The following is a 23,293-nucleotide window of genomic DNA, read 5'->3' as shown; positions in this document are numbered from 1 at the left end:
GTGTATCAATGGCATTTCCAATTATTGTAGGTGACAAATATATGCTAGATGACGATGAGCTTCTCATGGAATATATTCTATTTTCGATGTGTATACAGTACCATAAATATTTTTCTTCTGTCAAATCTACCAATTTCTGAAACAAGCGTTCTGTCATCTATCAGTTCTGTGTTTGTGTTCTGTGAAAGGGATCCATTTTAGAAACTTGTTTACAGAACACGTTTTGTGGTTTATTTTCATTAATGTTTCACCCCCATTGAATTTAAATTGCGGATGAAAATGAATAATAATATTGGATTCAACAACAAAGCTTGGGGAAGAACTAATTCTTCTCCCAACATGATGAATCAAGGCTCTATCCAACCACAACTGATGAATCAAGGCCCCTTGGGTAATATGGGAACGGGAATGGTTCAGTTCCCATCAAACCAGCAGGTTTTTCAAAACGCAATGGGATTACAACAACAGAATCTGGGTTTGGGATTGCAACAAATGGCTAATAATGCAATGAATGCGGCCGCCTCTTTGAATCCACAAATTGCCAATAATCCGATATTTCAGCAAGTCAGTTACCCTAACACTAGAGGTCTGAACCCTACCGCATTCCAGACAAATTTGTCCCTCCCTAACTCCCAAAGCAACTCCGGATCTGGCCCAAAACAAAGAGTATTTACAGGAAAAGTAACCCAAGTGCATGACAATTTTGGGCTAGTAGATGAAGAAGTAATCTTTCAAACATCGGTTTGTGTTAAAGGTTCTCATCCTATCGTCGGTGATAGGGTATTGGTCGAAGCATCTCACACACCCAACATGCACTTCAAGTGGAATGCGACCCGTATTCAAGTGTTGACGATGTCAAATTCTCGACATTCGAAAAATTATGGGAACTCTAGTAATAATAACTACAATTCAGTTCCTCCACCTGATGTAAGAGGTGGTGGTAGAAAAGGTGGAAGGGTTAGGGAGCGCTCTCGAGATAGAGACAGAGATGATGATGAGTCTGATAGGAAGAGAAGAAGGGAAGAGAGAATGAGGGAAAGGGAAAAGGAAGATAAGAAGTCTCCTGTGAGGAAGCGAACCCGTTCGAGATCACGTTCTCCGAAGAATAGAAGGAGGGCAAGGATTGTTCCAAGATATACTGTTCAGGTCCCAAAAATTTCACTGGATCTGTAAGTATGATTTTGTCTATACTATTCATTTCAAGATAAAGTAGTGGATTCAAGAAATTTCTGATATCTGATTAACCCTTTCACTGCCGTAAAAGTTTAGTAGGGTACGTACACTGGAGATTTTCAATTTTGAACATAGGATAAAGAAGATAACTTTCGTCTAATTTCTACTGAGTTTAGTCTTTTGAAACATGTTCAGACAATGAAAGTCTGAAATCTGACATTCACATTGTCAATCACTTTTGAAGCTATTCAAACTGTGAAAATCATTGTTTATTATTCTATGTGCTTCTGATAGAAGTCTTAGTCTTTTTCTTCAATTCGATTTCATCCAAGTGATCCCTTTACTACTTACTTTTGAGATAACTGAGAAAGTAAATGTATCAACATTTTCATTATTTCAGATCTGAAGGAGACGTTTTGGAAGTTCGTAGAAGATACACAAATTTATACGTGCCCTCTGATTTCTTCAATACCAGAATTCGCTGGGTGGACTCTTTTCCCCCAGATAAACCTTTCGCTTTAACGAAGCCTTGCTCTTTCCACGTTATGAACAAAGAAATAGACCCCATTATTGAGAACACTGCCGTTCTTGAACCACCGGATGCGGACTACCTCTTCTCGGCAAAAGTTATGCTGATGAGTGTGCCTGGTATTGATGAGATTTACCAGAAATGCTGCACACTGGCGGAGGTGAATGAAGATAAAGATTTTCTTCATCCCAATAAACTTATCATGCATCCAAGTAGGCTAATAAATTTCTTGGTGGGACTACGTGGTAAAAATGAAACGATGGCGATCGGAGGGGCTTGGAGCCCGTCTCTTGATGGGGAGAACCCAGACAGAGATCCTTCAGTTTTGATCAAAACTGCTATAAGAACTTGCAAAGCATTGACTGGGATTGACCTGTCGAATTGTACAAGATGGTGAGTACTGGAAATATCATTTTATTTCAGATATTAATTTGATTGTGGGTTGTTAGGAATTTAGGTATTTTATGTAGGTTATTCAGATTGGCTCGCATATCAAATGGGTAAATTATTCTGGATTGTATTATCCACTTGATCATTACCCTGACTAATTGAAGTTCTGCATTCAATTTTGACAGACAGTTATTTTAATAAGTTTGCTGATTTTGTGTAAGATTCAAAGGTTGTTCAAAATTCACTGGAAGTTCAGTAATATCTTGAAAAAGTGCTTGTTGATAAGTGAGAAACACGGCATTCTTATCAGATTTTTTTTTATTGATAAAGCAGTTTTCCATGGCATCAATTGATTATAAAGTAGTTCTCACAAAAAATTCCTGTTGTTCAATTTTCCAGTGAGAGTTACATCTAAACTGAGAATTCATCCATTGATTTGAAAAAAAATTATACACAAGTGGTTGTAAATGCAGAAATTAGAAACTGATTTGTAAACTTTTTAATAACCATTATTACAACTGTCTTTGCAATCTCAAATCAAATATATTTGGAACATTTGAATTCCAGAGGTGAATTTGAAATGTTAGATGGCTTTAGATAGTACAAATCAAATACTGTCACTATGGATATCATTGCTTTCTATTTTGAACTGAGTAGAACGTTTAATTCAAGTCATCACCAGCTACTGATATATATTACACTGAATTGGCAAGTGAACCGATTGCCTAATATCCTTGTAGCTGACAACAAAAAGTTTTGAACAGAAATAGATCTAAGGAAAATGTTCTGAACATCGACGTTCCTCAAGGGTCATGTCAGGACCGGTTTTTTTTCAATTCTCATAAATGGTTTACTAGTACGCCCTAAATCAGTGTTTATGATGACATCACAAGATTCTCAGACTAGTGCAACACACCACTAGTGGTGGAAATGAATCATTCGATAAGGCTAAATATAGCTGTTTTGATGTTATAAAATCACTGTGTATTACTCACTCGTTTTCAAGTTGTTTATTATAATTGTAGTTAGATGTTGATTTAGTACTACTTGTACTTACAATGTATTTGTCACCTTATTACATAGGGCAGACAAGCTCCATCAAATTTCCAGGTATCAAAAAGCATCATGAAAAGCAATGGAACCTCCAAATGCACGAAAAAAAACTTTTGTTGTCCAAACAGGCACTAGACCTAATTACAGGCCACATTATACAATTTTGGGATGGAAGTGTTGAATATAGCAAATATACAAATATTCATGGAATAGGTAAAAGAAAAAAATAACAAATTTAAAGTAAGTGTTTGATGATTTGCAAAGTTTTGGGATAGGAGTGATGAATATAAAAAATATACATATAACGTAAATACCTTCATTAAAAAAAACTAATTTTTAATGAGTATTTGTTGCTATACAAACAGAATGATTTTTATCTCTTTTTTGAACATATTTAATGGTGTTGAATGAATGTTCACTTTCTGATACAATTGATTAAATTTATAGCACATTGCAAATAAGGGATATTTGAAAAACATAATGCTTCTCGGTGTTTGTAGGTAAAAACATTGTTTAGTTCTACCACTGATTCTTGGCACATGAAACTCTAGTTGAGATAGTAGTTTTGGTGAGTTGAGAAGATTGCAAAAAAAACAAGCACTTTGTTTCATTGTCAGCAAAATATTACTGGATTTTTTTATCAGAGTGAAAATTACAGTAGATGGACATGGACATATACTTTATTCTCCAAGAAAATAGAATCTTATTGACAAAGCTTGGTAAAAAATCTGGTATGTATAGCACTTTAAAGAATAAAAGAAAAAAAACAATCCAAAAACACAAATACCCAGAAACACAATTTGAGCAAAACTAAGTTCACATATCTAATAGATAAAATAAAACAATACAAAATAAAATTTAACAAAGTTTGTAGACATAATAGTTTGTACAGTCCCTTTCAAAAAAATGTAAAAAACAAATATACACAATTTTAAATCACAGCAAAGTTCCATTGTAATATTCATCAAGATTGTAGTACGCTTTTGTTGCAAGGGCATCTTTAACAAGATTTCTGAACTTTTTATAGCTTTTTTTCCTTCCTACTTCCATAAGGTATATGATTATACAGATTTTTACTTTCATAAATTAAAGAATACTTTGTCTGACTTGTTTTTGAAACAGTATTACATCTGTTGACTTAGGTAAATAATTTTTTTTTTATTTATCTGTAATCCTGCTTTCACATTTTCTATCTTTTATCTACTCTCAAGGCAAAGTTTAAACTCTGTTACTGATAAAGAAATGTCCTGAGCCAATCAACATTCAAACTTCCACATTCATTGTGGTCAACAGGTTATTTTCAGTGCACCCACTTCAAAAAAGGATAGGTTCATTAATTTTGGGCTGAGCATTGTTTACTGTTTTGTGCTTTGTGTTGTTTTTGGGTCGGGAGGGGGCATTGTAACCACCTGCTCACACGTTATATTCCGTTAGGTACCGTTTCGTGGAGCTGTATTACCGCCGCAACGAGTCTACCCACAAGGGGAAATCTATACCAGCCCGTGTTGAAACGGTGGTGCTCTTTCTGCCAGATGTGTGGAGTTGCCTGCCGACGCGCCTGGAGTGGGACGGCCTGCAGCAGTCCTACAGGAAGCAGCTGGAGCGTATCCTGAATGCATCTTCAGAGAACGAGACTAACAACGATGACTCCTCGATAGCTGATGAAAAGGCACCTCTCTTTATAATTCTATGTATACGATAGGCTAGGTATATGCTGTGCTGTGGCCGATGTGGCAATAAACTGCATTCACGCCGAGGATGTTTGAGCAAGGAAAAAATACTGTAATGTGTGGCGATAGTCGCCACTGAAGTATGAGTGAATGCGTACTAGCACTGTGTGAGTTGTTGAGTGACAGACGAATGACGAGTTGTTGTTGTTTTGCTCGAAACTAACTTGTTTTGTTGTTCTTTAGGAAGAAGAGCAGTCCACGGACAAACTGGAACCTACTCATTACTCGCAATTGGATCCGAAAAACATGGTCGTTAACGAACTGAGAGCCGAGCTGAGAGCCAGAAATATCAGCGATAAAGGGTTGAAATCCCAACTCGTTGCCCGGCTCACAAAGACTTTGAAGGTCGAGGCCGAGAAAACGGAAGAGAATTCCAAGGAAACTAAAGAGGATGAAGGGGAAGGAGGGGGTGGAGTGCAGGAGGAGAAGAAGGCGGAGGTTTGTTGTTATTATTTTCTTCTTTGTTATCATCTGATTGTTTATTGTTTTATTGATTCTACCTCGCAAGATCTGGTTTTTTGCAAGTTTCAGGAACCTTACGGTTTTAAAAACTGAGTTCGTTCGCGTTTCCCTTTGATGAACATGTAGCAAATAGCAGTGATGCCAATTTGCGTGTAATTACACGAAATGCGTGTAATTTTTACCCCTTGCGTGTAATGGAATTTTGCGTGTAATTTCTGAAGTAGCTCATATTAGAGAGAAATGAGAAGAAGAATAATAAACCTGAACATAGATGTAAAATGTCTTCATCAGAATTTTTAGTAGCGCCAAGTATATCTAGTATTAAGGTTGACGATACTATTGAGTCAGAAGAAAACTAGAAAATATAAATTTTGTGAGTGTTGGTTGCAAGAATCAAATTTGAAAAATTGGTTGACGAAGTCAAAAGATATGGGAAAACATAAAGAATGTCAGGCTTTTTACAAATTATGCCAAGTAAATATTCTACCTCATAAGGCAACCTTGTTGAAACACAGACAATCTACAAAACATAAATTTCTAGAGAAACAAGTTTCCACCTCTTCAGATTTATCGAAGTTATTGAATAATCCATTGTCTGAAAAAACGAGACGAGCAGAAATCAAATTAGCAGGCCTTCTGGCAACTAATAATTTACCATTTTCATTAACATATGTTTTGACTCCCCTACTTCAGGACATATTTCCCGATAGCACAATAGCACATGAGATGGCAATGCATCGAACAAAAGCTACACAAGTATTGAAAGAGAGTCAAGGGTGCATTATAGCTATTCCCAGTTCCGTCAGCCGTGTAATTAGCAGAATCAACTATATACATTCTCTTAACAGGCGGTTTCGAGGTCACGATATTTCAATCTGTGCTAATTTACCGTTAAAGACTTACGAAAAAAATTTCCTTGCCTCTACTTTTCAATGTCAAAGAGGGTATCCAGAGAGGGTGTAATCATGAACATTTGCGTGCAAAAACGTGTAATTTGACAGTTGGCGGCGTGTAATTTGACCGATGTCTGTTGGCAACACTGGCAAATAGTCCTAAGAAATGAAGATTCAAATTACCATCTGAAAGGCCGGCATTTGGGGCGTAGAAAATAACTGAAAACAACCCCTACTTTTTTGAAAATACCTCAAAAACATGAGAAGATATGAAAAAAAGTTGAAACAAAAAATCCAGGGATTATTTGCAATAGAAACCGAGATATTTGCAATAAACGATTGAAATGTATAGTACCGCCGTGAAGCATATCACAAAATTCACAAAAAATTGAGAAATGTGAGTTTTCAATCATAACTACAAAGTCTGAAGAATAATCTCGGAGAAGTAATGTTTTCATTAATTTATTCAGAAGTTATAAACATTTATATTTTTAAAAATTTTTTCCACCAAAATAATCTGGTTTCAATCTTTTATTTATTTATTTACGGGTGAATCCCAATATTTGTTTACAATAAATTGTGTAACAATAAAAGCTTATACTTTACTAATTATTATAAATACCTTTATGTGTGTAACAAAAGACAATAAAAACAATGACAGTATTAACTAATAAAATACATTTATATGACTAATGAGCGAGAGACTTGTTTTTTAAAAGTATTTTGATTATCACAGAAAAAATTGACTTTATCACAGTAGTTATTTCCCAGCCTCAACATTTCAGATAAAGGAGAATGATAACCATAGTTGGTTGAGTGATATGGTGTAAAAAAATAGCTTTTTTTGTCTAGTGGACCTCTGTGGAACGTTGAAGTTGATAAGAGATAGAATTTCCGGACAATCAATGAGATCAGATATAATTTTGAATAGATAAACCAATGTCGCAGTTGTTCTTCTATCCTCAAGACACAACAGAGATAATATACTCATCACTTCACTGTAACTGTATTCACCTATAACCAACCCTAGTTTGTATGCCATGGTCCTTAGAAATTTATTTTGCACATTTTCTAATTGTTGTTTATACTTATGGTAGCAGGGACTCCAGATGATGGTGTTATACTCTATGATAGGGCGTACTAAAGAGCAATATAATACTTTGGTTGTGAATGGAGAAAGATTGGTTGATGATCTCACAATAAAGCTAAGCATTTTTAGAGCTCTCGTAGAAACAGAATTCACATGGTTGTTGAAACAAAGCTTGGCATCTAACAATATACCCAAATCCTTACACTCTTCTTTACATTCCAACATTTCATCATTAAAAATTTTTTTAAATTTGATTGGTGATCGAGACCTACTGAACATCATTGAGTAGCATTTTTTTGTGTTGAGATAAAGACAGTTTGCTTCACACCAATCAGAAATGGAGTTTATATCACTCTGAAGAAGATTAGCATCATGGACACTTTCTACAACCTTGAAAATTCTCAGGTCATCGGCAAATAACAAGATTTTTGAATTAGTGATATTTGAGCTAATATCATTGATAAAAAGGCAGAACAACAAAGGGCCACAATGTGATCCCTGTGGTACACCTGATTTTACAAAAAGAGGTTCTGAAACTGTACTATTCACTCTAACTGATTGAGAGTGTCCAATTAGATAACTGCTTATCCAATCTAGAATGTTACCGAAGAAACCAATGGCAGATAATTTTTTTATCAATAAGTTATGGCTGACCCTCTCAAAAGCTTTTGAGAAATCAGTGTAGATAGCATCTACCTGCACAGACCTCTCAAGTGCTTGTGTTTTATAGTGCTGATAATACAATAAGTTTGATGCTGTGGAACGTCCGGATGTAAATCCATGTTGCTCTTGTAAGATCAAGGGTCTAAATATATTTGCAATATTCGTATGTCTTATGTGAAATTGTAAAAAAATATAGATTGAAAGGAAACTAATTTTGGTAAAACTAACTTTTTTTAATATAAATATTTATAACTTTTTGATGAATTGATAAAAATATTTCATCTCTGAGATTATTCGTTAGACTTTGTAGGTATGACTTTAAAAAAGATTTGAAGAAGGAGAAGAAGAACTTTATTCATTTAGTAGGACATGTCCTAATATAAAAATGAAAAAATAGCTATACAAACATGTTTCTAGACTAACAGTTAGTATATAATCCGATACCCACTGCAAACAATCTAACATCGCCGCAATGCTGGTAAAACGATTACACTTCAGTGTTATTCTCATACCGCGATTTTGCAGCTTTTGAAGTTGTGAAATTTTATGAGAATCAAGGGAGTATAATAAGCTACCACAATAATCAAAGTGGGGCTGGATAATGGTGTAATATACTGTAATTTTGGAGTATGTTGAAAGACATGAGGAAATTTTAAAGAAGAAGAAAAGTTTTTTACTATACTAAAACCAATAATGATTGAGAGTAGAAGTAAGCCCAGTTGACAGCAAATCGGGGGCGTGCTTATTAATTTTTGAGAGGGTTAAGAATGAAAGAAAAATTCTTAGTACAATTAGTTAAAATACTCATACACATTTTTTATTTATTTCATTAAAACTTTGTAATATCGTAATTTACCTAATCGTTGTAGTCATTAGGTGGGCCTTATGAAAACGGAGTAATAATCGTATGACCGTATGTCCTTGGTTAACCCATGTCTCGTCCATGAAGTACAATTTTTTTTTGAGCTTCCGAAATTCGTCAATTTTTCTTAGATAGTTTCTTCTCCATGCTATTATTTCTTGACGTTCAATGAGAATGCTTTTCCTGTCAACTTTTCTGTACGTAAATTTCATTTTGTGTACAAGTTTCCTAAAAGTTTCTTTACCCATTTTTGGGACCAATTCATGATCGCTAAATGCCTCCAGAACTGTTTGTAGTGTGGGCAGCTCATTTCTGGAAAAGAAACTGTGAATAGTTCTGCGTATACTGGTTTTGGCTTCTTCATCAACTGTGATTTTTTTTCGTCCGCTACTAGTTTTTGGCATTTGTACGTCCCCATGAATTTCTGCTTCTCTTAGTATTTTGTAAATCGATGATTTTGGTACACTGGTATAATCAGAGCACATATCAACTAATTTATCTTTTGTAATTGTGGAACTTAATGATGTAGAAATGCCCGGTTGGTTATTCGGTGGTACACATGTAGAATTACAGCACATATGCACATAGTCATCTTTTGGTGGCTGATGATCTCTTTCAAGACAGTGAAATACTCGCAGTACAATTTGTTTTTCTCCTACTGACCGAGACTCCGACCGTTTTACCTAACTTAACTGTAAAACGTACAATTCACCCTGTATAATTCACAAACCAATGATACGCTCATGGCTGCAAGTACATTAATGAGGACTGCAACGATGAGATGGAAGTTACGGTAAAGCGACAAAGACAGAAATATCGTTGCGTACAGCGTTGCCATTAGTTGTAATAAATATCTAACACTATACAGAAAATAATGAATTTTAACTGATCAGTAATCAGGAAATGTATAAGTATTACTCATTACAAGCTCATTACTGATTTTTGTCATAAATAATACCTTTTAATCGTACTAGTATTGTGTATTATCTATAATTTGCCACAACCTACAACTTGTCAATGACAAGAATATCTACCTAATGTTACTGAATATCCAATCCATTAGGAATAAAAAGGATGAACTATATGCATTTATAAATAGTATAGATAATCCAGACATTATATTAATTACTGAGCACTGGTTGGAAACCGAAGAGCCTTTCAACATTACTGATTATTCTATAACCTCTATCTATAGCAGATCTCAATACTTGCATGGTGGAACGATGATATTAGTTAGTAACTCAATGTTAGAAAGGTACAGCTTCGAAAAGATCAATAAATTCAATAACTTAATAGTCGAAAAAACATTTGAGCTATCGGTTGTGTTTTTCAAGAAATTAAATGTTTATATAATATGTCTTTATAGAGCACCATCCTCAGATGTGCATTTGTTCTTCAATAATTTAGAGCTTATGCTAGAAAAATTGCCAATTTCATCCTTTATTATTTTAACAGGAGATTTCAATATTAACTTTGCTGATTCTAATGCACCCCATACACAACATTTAATCAATTTATTGAATTCATTTAATCTCATGATGCACTTAAATTCACCAACACGCGTTTCACAATATTCCTGTACCACTATTGACTATGTTTGTACCAATTTCCCAGACTCTCCAACATGCAATGTAATTCCCTCAGGTCTCTCTGATCATGAGGCTATATTGTGCTCACTAAAATTAAACTCTTGTCATAATAAAAAAAGGACTGAATTTGGTAGAATATATAGCAAGAGAAACTGTAATAGGTTCAATCTATTATGCTCTGATATAAAGTGGAACAACATTCTATCTGTAGATGATCAAAACCAATTTACGGAGTTCTATAATTATCTTTTAATCGCTTTTGATGAGTCATTCCCCGTGAAAAAGTTGAAACATAAAAAAAAAAACAATGGCTCACTGAGGGCATAAAAACTTCATCCATAAATTTACGATGTCTACATTATTTGAGAAAATTTACAAATGACAATGAATTTCACAATTATTTCTTGAAATATCGTTCAATTTACAGGCACACTATTAAACTTGCTAAAGAAATCCACTATAAAAATAAAATAATTCAAGCTGAAAACAAAAGTAAAGAAACTTGGCAAATAATTAATGACCTCAGGGGTCACCAGTGCAAGATAAATGAAATACCTGTTTCCCCGGATATTTTAAACAATTACTTTTGTACAATTGCTAATCAGCTTAGTAATAGTCTAAATCCCATAGAAGATCCTTTTATTCATATAAAACATCATCAAATTAATGAAACTTTCATTTTGTATGACAGTGATCTCCAAGAACTGAAATTAACTATTTCAAATATTAAAAATAAGAAAACATCCGGTATTGATGAAATATCAATCCGTATTATAGAAAGTCTACCTGATGAAACATTATCAATTCTGGTTCACCTGATTAATAAATCTTTCCATATTGGTCTATTTCCTCACCAACTTAAAACCTCTGTAATAATTCCATTATTTAAAGGAGGGGACCCCGAAGTTTCAGCCAACTACCGTCCAATTGCCATCATTCCCACTATTGCGAAAATAATAGAAAAATTAGTGAAACATAGACTCCTTAACTTTTTAGAAAAGCACAAAGTTATAAGTACTGCCCAATTTGGATTCCAAAATAAAAGAAATACAACTGATGCAATTTTTCACACACTTTTTGAAATTTACACTGGAATCAATGGTGGCGAAGGGGTTGCGGCAGTGTTTTGTGATCTGTCTAAAGCATTTGATTGCGTTGATCATAAAATTCTGCTGCAAAAACTTCACTACTATGGTTTCAGGGGTCTTTCCTTCCAGTGGATTCAATCATACATATCAAAAAGAAAACAAATGGTCAAAACTACAGAATGCTCGGGTATGGAAAAAGTCAATTGCGGGGTTCCTCAGGGCTCCGTCCTCGGACCAATTCTATTCCTACTTTACATAAATGATTTAACATACATCAAAATCTCGGGCAAATTCACTCTATTTGCCGATGACATCTCTATTATTTGGCATAATAAAGACACTGATGTTCTAAAAATACAAGTTGAGAACGATTTAACAAAAGTCTTCATCTGGTGTGAATCGAATCGTCTCTCATTCAATATACAGAAAACCAATTTGATGACTTTCAAATGTAATTTTGATGACTTAAATATTAACTCGAAGAATATTGAAAATATAGGTACTGTGAAAACACTGGGAATACTAACTGATGATAGACTAAAATTTGATAATCACTTGACTGTTCTTAAAAAAAAATTATCTTCTGGTTGCTATGCAGTTAGACTAATCTCTAAAGAATTAAGTTTTCCAACTGCTAAAATTGTATATTATTCATTATTTGAATCACACTTAAGATATGGCATTCCATTTTGGGGCAGTTGCTGTAATTTTCTGTTCAATAGCATATTCATTTTACAAAAACGTGCCATTAGATACATGTGTAAAGCTAAATTTAACGACCACTGTAAACCTCTATTTAAATCTCATAAAATTCTAACTGTAGTAGCATTGTATATTTTAGAAACGGTACTCATTGTAAAAAAACATTTGAATAAATTTGGTTCAAATTCTTCACATTACGTAACTCGGCAAAGTAATGACATCAAACTCCCACTGCCTACCACGTCTCTTGTATATGACTCTTTTATCTACAAAGGTGGCAAAATATATAATCACTTACCACTTGCAATAAAAACCATTGGATCCTTCTATAAATTCAAAAGAGCAGTAAAAAATCTATTATTAGACAGAGCCTATTACAGTCTGAATGAATACTTTAGTGAAATACTAGAATAATCCTTTTTTAATTTCCATATGTCGCATAGTGTTGCTCATCTTTTATTATGTATAGTTGTGTAGATTTATATAGTATTAAGTGTGACATGTTACCTTTTATTAACAAGTTTAATTGTTGTTGACATATTTTCTCTGGTATCAGTGCTATGTATATTTTACATTTTTTTTTTTTAATTTTTCAACTTTGTAACCATGATGTTATTCATGAACAATAAAGTACTTTCTCTCTCTCTCTCTCTCTCTACTGCTTACTATATTTTGATTCTGCTATAAACAGGTAACGTAAAATTTAGATATGACAACGCGCTTTACTCTCAATCATTATTGGTTTTACTATAATTTTTTTACTTATGTAGAAAAAATGTTCATGCAATAATAGACTATTATCAAATATGAATCCAAGATATTTAAACTCGTTTATGAATTCAATTTTCTTGTTATCTATTTCCAGATTGAGTTGGTTTGAGTTGATGTTTTTGTATTTGAAGGGTGTAGTTAGGATCATTGTCTTACATTTTGTCACATTGAGTTTCATTTTGTTAATATTGAAATATACTTGTAGTTTTGTTGATAGTACCATACAGATCATTGCCTGAGATTGACAGTAACATGTCATCTGCGAATAAGTTGAGAAAATCACGATCATGATAGTATTGTATATCATTAATATAGCATAGGAATACTAAAGGACCCAAGACACTTCCCTGTGGTACACATTTTTTATTGTATATTTCTTAATGTACCTCATTGCTCTGCTGTAAATTTCAGTTGTTTGCAAATATGTCAGTTTTTATTACAAGTAATTTCATGTATTTCAATGTTCACGTGAAAGTAGTCATTGCCAAATGGTTTTTTTCCTCAGTATCTGAAAGAAAGTCTGATCTACATTTCTTTGAACAGAGTTTTCACTGTAGTTGTTTTGTTTCTTCCTGTCTTTGACAGTTTCCCACATTTTTTGTTCAATGATGTAGAAGAAAATTAATCTCTTCTAAAAATTCCGCCTTTTCTGAATCTACTTGAGTTTAAGTATAAAATGGTATTTCAATGTTTGAATATTTCTTCTCTGCAATAGCTTAATAAATATACTCTCATGGCCCAGCTTTAAAATTAGATCATATTTATCTATCAGAAACAGTTTGTGAAACGTATTAGTGTGATCACAATATCTTAATACTCAACATTAAAAAAAATCGCCGCTTTGAAATGACAACTTTACAACTGAAAATTCTAAAAGATAATAGTAATAATCCTTAGTTGAATGATGCCCTTACTACTCTCAAACCACAAGATCATCAATATGTCAAAAACCTGGCAGGTGAAATACAGAACGCTCTCATTCTTGGCTCAATGCATCTAATAAAGGCACCTGTTTCAGATGCAGGTCTTGAGGAAAAGGGTTAACTTCCATATAGAGTTAACTTGCAACTCTTTTTATGAAAAAAAAAAAAATTAAGGAGAAACAACTAAATTGTCTTTTTTCTGTCTTTTTTCATCTTTCCTCAGTTATCAAGTGAGATGTTAATATTATGTAGACTCAGTTGAAGGCATATACTCTATTTGTATGCAAGGTAGATCAGAGAGTTTTGAATTGTATTATTTTGATTCGTAAATTATAGGTTAGGTGAGGTCATTTGTATGATAACACTCAACATAAATAAGATCGAAGATATTTCATTCCTATAGGATGTCTTTCAAGTCATAAGTTTATTTTTTAAGAGAAAACAACGAAACTCACATTCAATGTTATTTAGGTTGAAGAAAAGAAACTTGATGAACGGGAGAAAGCCCTCTTAGAAAAAAGGCACACCCTTCCTGAGCAGCCCCACATATTGGTACACCCTTCGAGGACTGCAAAGTCTGGAAAGTTCGAATGTACAGTGATGTCCTTGTCTCTTCTTTTAGACTATAGACCGGAGGACACTAAAGAGCATTCTTTCGAAGTGTCTCTGTTTGCAGAATTGTTCAACGAAATGCTCATCAGGGATTTCGGCTTCAACATTTACAAGGCTCTGCACGAACTGCCAGAAAAGAAAGAAGAGAAGAAAGAAAAAGATGAGAAAAAAGATAAAGAGGACAAGAAAGACGATAAGAAAGATAAAGATGAAAAGAAGGATGAAGAGGAAGTAAAGAAGAAAGACGAAGTGGCGAAAGGAGAGGAGAAGAAGAAGGATGAAGAAAAACCAAATGAAGAAAAGAAAAAGAAAGATGAGGAAGATAAGAGAAATGAGGACAAAAAGTCTGATAAAGATAAAAGAACTGGCGACAAGAGGGATGATGATAAAAGGAAATCTTCTAATGCCAAAAGGGATGACAAAGCAGTTGACGACAGTGACGACGACGAGGAAAGTGAAGAAGACGATCGAAAAGACAAGAAAAGAGATAAGGACCGGAAGAGAAAGGAGAAGGTGAAACTGTACACTAAGGATAAACATTTATTGCTCTCTTTCGTCTACTTCGATCAGACACATTGTGGCTACATTTTTGATAAGGATATCGAAGATCTTCTGTTCACTTTGGGTTTGAAACTGTCCAGAGCACAAGTTAAAAAACTAGTCAGTAAAGTAGTCGTGAGGGACACGCTTCACTACAGAAAATTAACGGACAAGCCAAAAGAAGAAGAATCGGTGTCAGTGGAAGAACCTGAGGATACGGAGGCTTTGAGACAGTTGGCCCTAGGAAATAAGAGCATGCTACCAGTTCTCAAAAACGAGGATGAATCAAAAATATCCGCACAAGCAGAATTACAAGAAGGTTAGTGAAAATCTCAACGTCATATTTGAGGATCGTAAAGATTTAAAGTAGCAGAAATATTTTTGTCGATGCAATCGATTCCATATCAAAAATTTTTCAGGTTTCGCCCATTACCGTGGGTCTTTGGTGGACATTGGTAAGCTCATCTCTCAGCTCGAACGTAGTGAAAAGACGCGAATAGAAACCGAAGCGAGGATGGTCGACTTGAAACATGAAAATCAGAAGTTGTCAGATAAATACAGTAAATCTAATTCAACGATAAAGCATTTGAATTCTGAGGTGAAGGACTATAGGGAGCGGCTGAGAAATACAGAGGATTCGCTGCATAAAGTCACTGTAAGTATGACCATATTTTGACTTCTCTAAGAAGGTGATTCCACTTGACTAAAATATAAATTGAGCAACCGACTGTATTAAAACTGTTCGTAAGTTGATGAAGAGAAACATCAATGAGTCAAGTTTTGAAATTAACTATCGACAGTGGGTTTTCCAGTTGAGGAACTCATCTTGAGTGATTCCCAAGAATCTTATATTTTGATCAGCATTTGTTAGGATCGCTTTGTTCACCATGAAATATATGGTTTCCACTCTGTTTTGCCAATTGTGAAATTGAATAACTTCTCTTTTATCTTCATTAAATAATAAGTTGTTGTTATTGAAGTAATTTTATATCCGGATTACTATTCTGGCACAATTGTTTTCTAATATTTTTGTTCCTGGTGCAGGTAAAACTAGTGAATAGTCATCTGCATAAGCGGTATAATGACCTCCGATAACTGCTGATTCGATATTATTCAAATAGAGAATAAAAGTAGAGGACCCATTATTGAACTCTGTGGTACACCCATACCTGAATTCAGAAAATCAAAATTAACTCTGTAACCTTCATTCATTCTATTGAATTGCATTGACAAAAAGATATTGATCTGACAAAATGGACCTTCTGGTGTGTAGATCATGAAATATCAGCGGAAAATTGTTTCTTGTGGTGTAAGAGCAGGAAATAACAAACATTATGTCAATATTAACTATCAAGATCATCGGAGCATTAAGAAACCTAAAATCTGAAGCTGCTGATTCAATCATCTATAGCAGGGGTCCTTGAACTTTGAAGCCTTCGGGCCATAATGATTTTTTCACTTTGTTCCAAGGGCCAATTTCTGCTCTTAACTATATTTCTAGACTAGGATAGTCGCAAAGTGCGTGACCTAAGCAAACTTATGCTTTTTTTACATTTCAATTATTATTGTGTATTGTGACACTTAACGACATCTAGTGGCGAGTAGTGGTACTATGTACCATCTTTTTCAGCTACCCGCATTATGCGTAATTAAATATTTGGAATTACCGCGTTGGTTCGAGAAAGTTCTGGTTCTAGCTAGTGTATTCCGATCACCTTGAGATGTCAGTAATAAATGCATATAAAAAGGCTAGCGGCGCAACTGCGAGTTAGTCTGCGTAGGAAAGGTGAAGGAAGCGAAACTGTCTATTGTGAAATAAAGTAACACCCGTCAATAAAAGTATTTTGATTTGACTTATTGTTTTTATGTGTGATTTGTTAGTATGGAAAAGAAGCGAAAAATCGACAGTGAATGCAGAACATTCCAAAAAAATGGAACTTTCAGTATTTTGTGATTGAGTCCAGAAATAAGGCGCTATGTTTAATTTGTAATGAAACCATAGCTGTTCTCAAAGACTATAACATCAAACGACACTATGAATCGAAACATCTTTAAAGTTACTCCAAGTATACAGGAAGTTTGCGGAAGGAAAAATTTGAAACTTTGAAACGCGGACTCAAATCGCAGCAATCTTTGTTTACCAAAGCGAATACTGAACAAGAGTCTGCAACTCGCGCCAGCTTTCATGTGGCTCTTGAAATCGGAAAACGTGACAAACCATTCACCGATGGAGAAATGATAAAAGAATGCTTGATTGCAGTGGCCGAAGAAATATGCCCCAAAAAGGTAAATTTATTTAAAAGTGTCAGTTTGTCAGCAAACAACGTGGCTCGGAGGGTGCAAGACATCGCAGAAAATATATCATCTCAACTGTCTGACAAAAATGGACATCATGAGTGGTTTTCTCTAGCATTGGACAAGTCAACGGATGTGTCAGATACTGCTCAGGTGTTGATTTTTATTCGCGGAGTAGCTAAAAGCTATGACGTGTATGAAGAACTTCTTGATATTGATAATATTCACGGCACGACAACTGGGGCAGATATTTTTAAGGGAGTTGAAAATGCCATTAATAAAAAGAACCTTCGATGGAGAAATTTGAAATCTATAACAACTGATGGAGGCAAAAATATGTATGGTAAAAATAAAGGAGTGGTTGCACTTGTGTCAAAGGCTGTAGAAAATGATGGTGGTTCAAAACCATTAGTCTTACATTGTATCATTCATCAACAGTCTTTGTGCGGAAAATGTTTGGATATGTCTGAAGTTCTAAAACCAGTCATATCAGTTGTTAACTTCATCAGATCCACTGGGCTGAATTACCGACAATTCCGCGAGTTCATTCAACAGATTGGAGAAAATGATTTACCATATCATACTGCCGTACGCTGGCTTAGTTGCAAAAAAGTCCTTAAGCGCTTTTTTGAATTTCGAGCAGAGATCGAAATTTTTTTAAATGAGAAGCAGCGCCCTTTTGCCGATTTAGAAAATAGTGAATGGATGTGGAAGTTAGCCTTCTATGTCGATTTGATAAATCATATGAACGAACTGAATTTGAGATTGCAAGGAGAAAATGAGCTTCTCCCTGATTTATGCACTGATATCAAATCCTTCAGGCAGAAAATAATATGATTTCAATCGCAATTACGTAAAAAATGTTTCACACATTTTGAAACATGTGAAATATTCAGCCACACTACAGAGACTGAATTTCCCGTCAATTTTGCAATCGAAACTTTGAGTGCTTTGAAGATAAATTTTGATACTCGTTTTTCAAATTTTGATGTCATTGTGAATGAAATTAAGCATTTTCAAAATCCTTTTGATTCTGACATTGAAACCCTGGCTCCGGAACTACAAATGGAAATTATTGATTTACGGTGCAGTGATATGCTTAAGAACAAATATCAAAATTCATCTTTGTTGGAATTTTATAAGAGTCTTCCACTGGAACAATTTGATAATTTGCATAAATTTGCTAGTGGGTTGTTTTCTGTTTTTGGTACTACTTGTGTGAGAAAACGTTTTCCAAGATGAAGTATACAAAGATTGTTTACAGATCTCAATTAACCGATGAGCATCTTGAATCTCTTTTGATAATTGGTACAAGTTAAATTGATCCACAACTACAAAGTATTGTCGGTGAAAAATCACAATTACATTAATCTCATTAGTGTTTTTGTTTTACTGTGATTCATTTCAATTATTTGTTAGTTATTAATATGCTTAAACTTAGATACTTAAGTTAAGTTTTCTTTGTCGTTATTTCTGTCGTTAAGTTTTACCTTGCAAGTAAATACAACCGAGTAATTATCATTCTGTGTTTTCTTCTTCAACTTATCACAGCAATAGTAACAACAATTAGGTAATCATTGGCTGTCGCGGGTCAGATTGATGACAATAAATCATTGGCTGTTGCGGGCCGGATTGATGACACTGGCGGGCCGGATTTGGCCAGCGGGCCGTAGTTTGGACACCCCTGATTTATAGCAAAGGTTTTGTCCTCTCCTCTTTCAGGTGCTTTACTGGAGCAAACATTAGTGTTGAAGCTTGTCCACCTCTGTATATTGAAATCATAATTTTTATTTTCAGGCCCATTCAAAATTATTCCAACAAACGCTTGTCGATATTCGCGACAAGATCGATCCAGTTCTCAAGAGCACGGCTCACAAAGAAGATTCAAAAAAAGAAAAGGAGGAGAAGGAAAAAGAAAAGGACAGGGATAATAAGAAGTACGACGACGGCAAGTCCAGGTGGGAAAAGGATAAGGACAATGCCAAGAAGGAAGAAACGGCAGACGTTGAAATGAGCGAAGTAAAAAAGGAAAAGGAGTGATATGAATAGGGAACGTGTGAATATTTGGGTTTTTTATAGGTTAGGCGGGATAATGTTAAACTTTAGTCATAAAGTTGGAGTTTTGTCTGGAGCAAATGTGCGTTTAGTTATAATTTAGAGTTAGGGTTTATAGATGGCAAGTGGCATTGAATATTTTCAGTTTAGTGACTGTGTTCATTAGACAGTGAACAAACAAAAAAAAAATAATTTTCCAATAAACGTATACAGTGTGGACATAAATCTGTTGTATGTGACAAGATATCAAGGTCGAATGAAGGCACCATTTTTAGTACTTTGGAATAAGCTATCAACTTTTTATTTTCAAAGTGGCTCTATCAAAAAGTGTTTAGTTTTTTGAGATCAGACAAGCCATTTCTGGGTTATTATTTTTTATATTTTCTTTCTGAGAAACTTCAAATATAATTTTGATGAAAATTTCATTCAAACTCACTCCAATTGGCGTATTGGCGTGAATTATTCACGCCAATACGCGTTCAAAATTTTTACAGTTCACTATCTAACACTATTGCCCCCCGAAACATTATAGAATGTGGTTATATAATGTATACTGTATATTTCAGGTTTGCCCCACAAAAATCTAGGGGCATCGAAGCAGGTAATCTAGCGGGCCATTCTAATGAACCGTGTCTGTCCATTATTGTGTTTGGATAATTGTCATCTAATTACTCTCAAGCCAACTTATCATATGTTACCTGAAAGGTAACATAAGTTGAAAACTCGTTTGCATAGACCTGAACTATTTTCTCATCAATCATAGCCTGAGATGATTTGTGCATATTATAATGTGGTTACCCAAAAAACCTGCTTAAACCTTTCCTGAATATTGTGGGTACATGCGGTTGTATAATGTATACCCTATAGTTCTCGTTTCCCCCACAAAAAATCTAGGGGAATCGAAGCAGGTAATTTAGCGTGCCATTCTAATGAACAACGTCTGCCCATTATTCTGTTTGGATAATTGTCATCTAATTACTCTCAAGCCAACTTGTTGTTTACCTGAAAGGTAACATAAATTGAAAACTCGTTTGCGTTGACCTGAACTACTATCTCATCGATCATAGCCGGAGATGATTTGCATCATTTTCAGCTTTAGGGAACCATTTGAATTTTCTTCCAAACATATTGGTACTGCAATGTGGTTACCCAGAAAACCCGCCTAAACCTTTTGTGAATATTGTGGGTACCTGCGGTTGCATAATGTATACCCTATAGTTCTCGTTTCCCCCACAAAAAATCCAGGGGCATCGAATCGGGTAATCTAGTGGGCCATTCTAATAAACCATGTCTGCACAATATTCTGTTTGGATAATTGTCATCCAATTACTGTTGAGCCAACTTGTCGTACTGAGGTGTACATTACATGAAAGTTAACCTAAATTGATAACTCGTTTGCATTTGCATCGACCTTGAACTACTATCTCATCAGTCATAGACCTGAGATGATTGGCATCAAATTCAGCTTCAGAGAACCAGTTAAATTTTCTTCCAAAAATGTTGGTACTACAATGTGGTTGCCCAGAAAACCCGTTAAATCAATTACCTCTCGTGAATATTGTGGGTACCCCTAAAAAAAAGTTTTTTTGAGTTATTTTTGATGGTACTGAAATATAATACCACACAATCAGCAGCTGCTACTTTCGAGAGTAACCTCAATAGATCTTAAAATGTCAACTCATTTTTTCTGCAATAGGCTTTCTACTTGATCCTTCCTGTATGTAATAAGTAATTTTGACAAATTGGGAAGCACTGGACTATTGAAAGAATATTAATACAGTTTTCACATGATGAGGTTAACAGACCAGTGACTTGAATTTGATTCAATAATAATAATAGTAAAGTTTGACTACATAGACTCTATATATTGAGAATTTATTACGATAGAAATTTCTCCAAGGTATAAAGGAGTTCATTCTATAAATATTATTTAAATGTTTTTGGGGACCAAAAGTAGGCGGCTTCTTGCTTGATATTCGCAGATAAGTTGTTGTACAATGTAATTCCATTGAAGTTAGTATCCTTTAGTGATATTTCGAGGTGTAATGTCATCGTGACAAAAAATATTGTCTCCATTTTCTTGTATACAGTTTCAAGAAAATATATGCAGCAGAATTTAAGTATTTTAAGCCTTTCAATAAGAGACTTTTTTTTAATTTTAATTTATCATTGCAATAACGGTTTTGTGTAAAATCATTTGTTCACTGAAGAATACATTCCCCTCAGTAGTAAACAAGTAACTTTTTTGAAATACTTATTTTGAAAAGGTTTGATATTTAAATGTTTCTATCGTACTACCAATTTTCCTTCAATGTTTTACCTAAATTTCCACTTCAGCATTAGCTTTCTCAGGAAATACTGTTTTATTCCATGAATGAATTGAAATTGTTTCTGAAACGCCCCAAAATGCAGATATTATGCACTTGTGCCAATCCTCCAAACACTTCTCCAACTCCTCCTTTGGGATAGCCTTCAGTCCTTTCAGCAATGCTGTGGTTGTGAAGTGACGGCATTCTATTTTTCTCTTCATTTTAGTGAATAGGAAAAAGTCACACGAACCCGTATCTGGCGAATATGGAGGCTGGAGCATCGTTACAGAACATGAGCAGTGAAATGTGACTAGGTGCACTAGCGGATTGCTTCACGCAAATCATCAGCGACTTCTCTGATTGTGATTTATATATAACCATTTCTCTCTCCGTTCCATCGGCTGTTGGTGCATTTTTAATGCAAAATTTGATTTGCCAAAAGAAAATCGCCGAGCTCTTAAAAATATGTCTTGACTTAGCGATATGAAAGCCAACATAATTGATAAAAATGTTAACAATTGAACTCTCCAAATCCGTGAAATTTTAAATTTCCACTATTTTCTTAACGTTTCTCGTATTCGTTTTTTTTTTTTCTTAAACAGGCTTCATTTTTGTTGGGAACTGGAGGGTGAGTGAACATTTTGAACTATTGGAAAAACCTGGAATGAATTTTCAACACAATTTGTATTGAAATTATGAAGTTTATCATTTACTTGAAGATTCTTGAAAGAATATATGAAATTTACTAATTATTCATGAATTACTGGTCCAATTTCGAAAAATAAACCAGTGTTGGATAAAGTATTGAAAAGGCCTATCAAACTAGGTATGACAAGAGCCTTCGTTATTCAAAAAAAATGCAGTTAGCATTCAGTCTTCAACAAGTGTCGGTCTGATCTTGAAACCGAGCCTCGTTCGAATGGTTAGAGGAGGGGACTTTTACGTCTGCATTCTGTATCTGGGCGTGAAGGAAACGAATAACTTGATAGTTTCATTTCGATTAATTTTTTGTTTTTATGGGGAATATTCAAGGCATGTTTCAATAACATGTTTTAGTTAGAGGGTGTTAACACACGTTGCATACAGTAAATCTGTTTGTCTCTTTTATGAGGTATGTTAAGTAGGGTTTATAAGGATTATAATGATAAAGTAATTGGACAGGTAAGACAGTTTTTGGATTATAACTTGAATTGCACGTTTTATGAAGTTAAGTTACAATGCAGAGTTTGTAACTCCCCAGCAATATATATTACATAAAAAAATGTTTTTTTCTTTCAAACAGTCCACGATAGCTCTAATGAAGTGTGACTCTAATGAAGTGTATCAACTGTATTTTGGCAAAATTATAATTCTGTGGTGCATAATAATTAGTTCCCAAAATGGAAGTCCTGAAAAACATAACTCTCATTTATTTTAAGGAATTTAATGTTTATTCACCATCAGAAATGCAATTGAGTCACTCTTAAGTCATCTGACGTTTTGTTTCCACTGTAATGAACAAGTTATTATGTTTTCTATACACGCCTGAAGAAGCTATTCTATAGCGAAACACTTATTGCGTTAT

General features: G+C 34.4%; 1 protein-coding gene across 1 annotated transcript; it reads left to right on the top strand.

Moving 5' to 3' along the window:
• Window positions 1–166: 166 nt before the first annotated feature.
• LOC111507245 (cell division cycle and apoptosis regulator protein 1) lies at window positions 167–22,481 on the top strand. Its single transcript, XM_023162536.2, has 7 exons — window positions 167–1,169; window positions 1,574–2,095; window positions 4,580–4,814; window positions 5,059–5,313; window positions 14,390–15,389; window positions 15,490–15,725; window positions 19,163–22,481. Exons 1-7 carry the CDS (start codon window positions 274–276, stop codon window positions 19,403–19,405), a joined length of 3,387 nt encoding a protein of 1,128 aa, XP_023018304.1. The 5' UTR covers window positions 167–273; the 3' UTR covers window positions 19,406–22,481.
• Window positions 22,482–23,293: the final 812 nt, after the last annotated feature.

Source organism: Leptinotarsa decemlineata, unplaced genomic scaffold (assembly GCF_025532065.1).
Source record: "Leptinotarsa decemlineata unplaced genomic scaffold, Ldec_3_MD MMD2_tig00026361_RagTag_RagTag, whole genome shotgun sequence".
Lineage (NCBI taxonomy): Eukaryota > Metazoa > Arthropoda > Insecta > Coleoptera > Chrysomelidae > Leptinotarsa > Leptinotarsa decemlineata.
The sequence above is the reverse complement of the archived record's forward strand: the minus strand, read 5'-3'. Positions and strand labels throughout refer to the sequence as shown.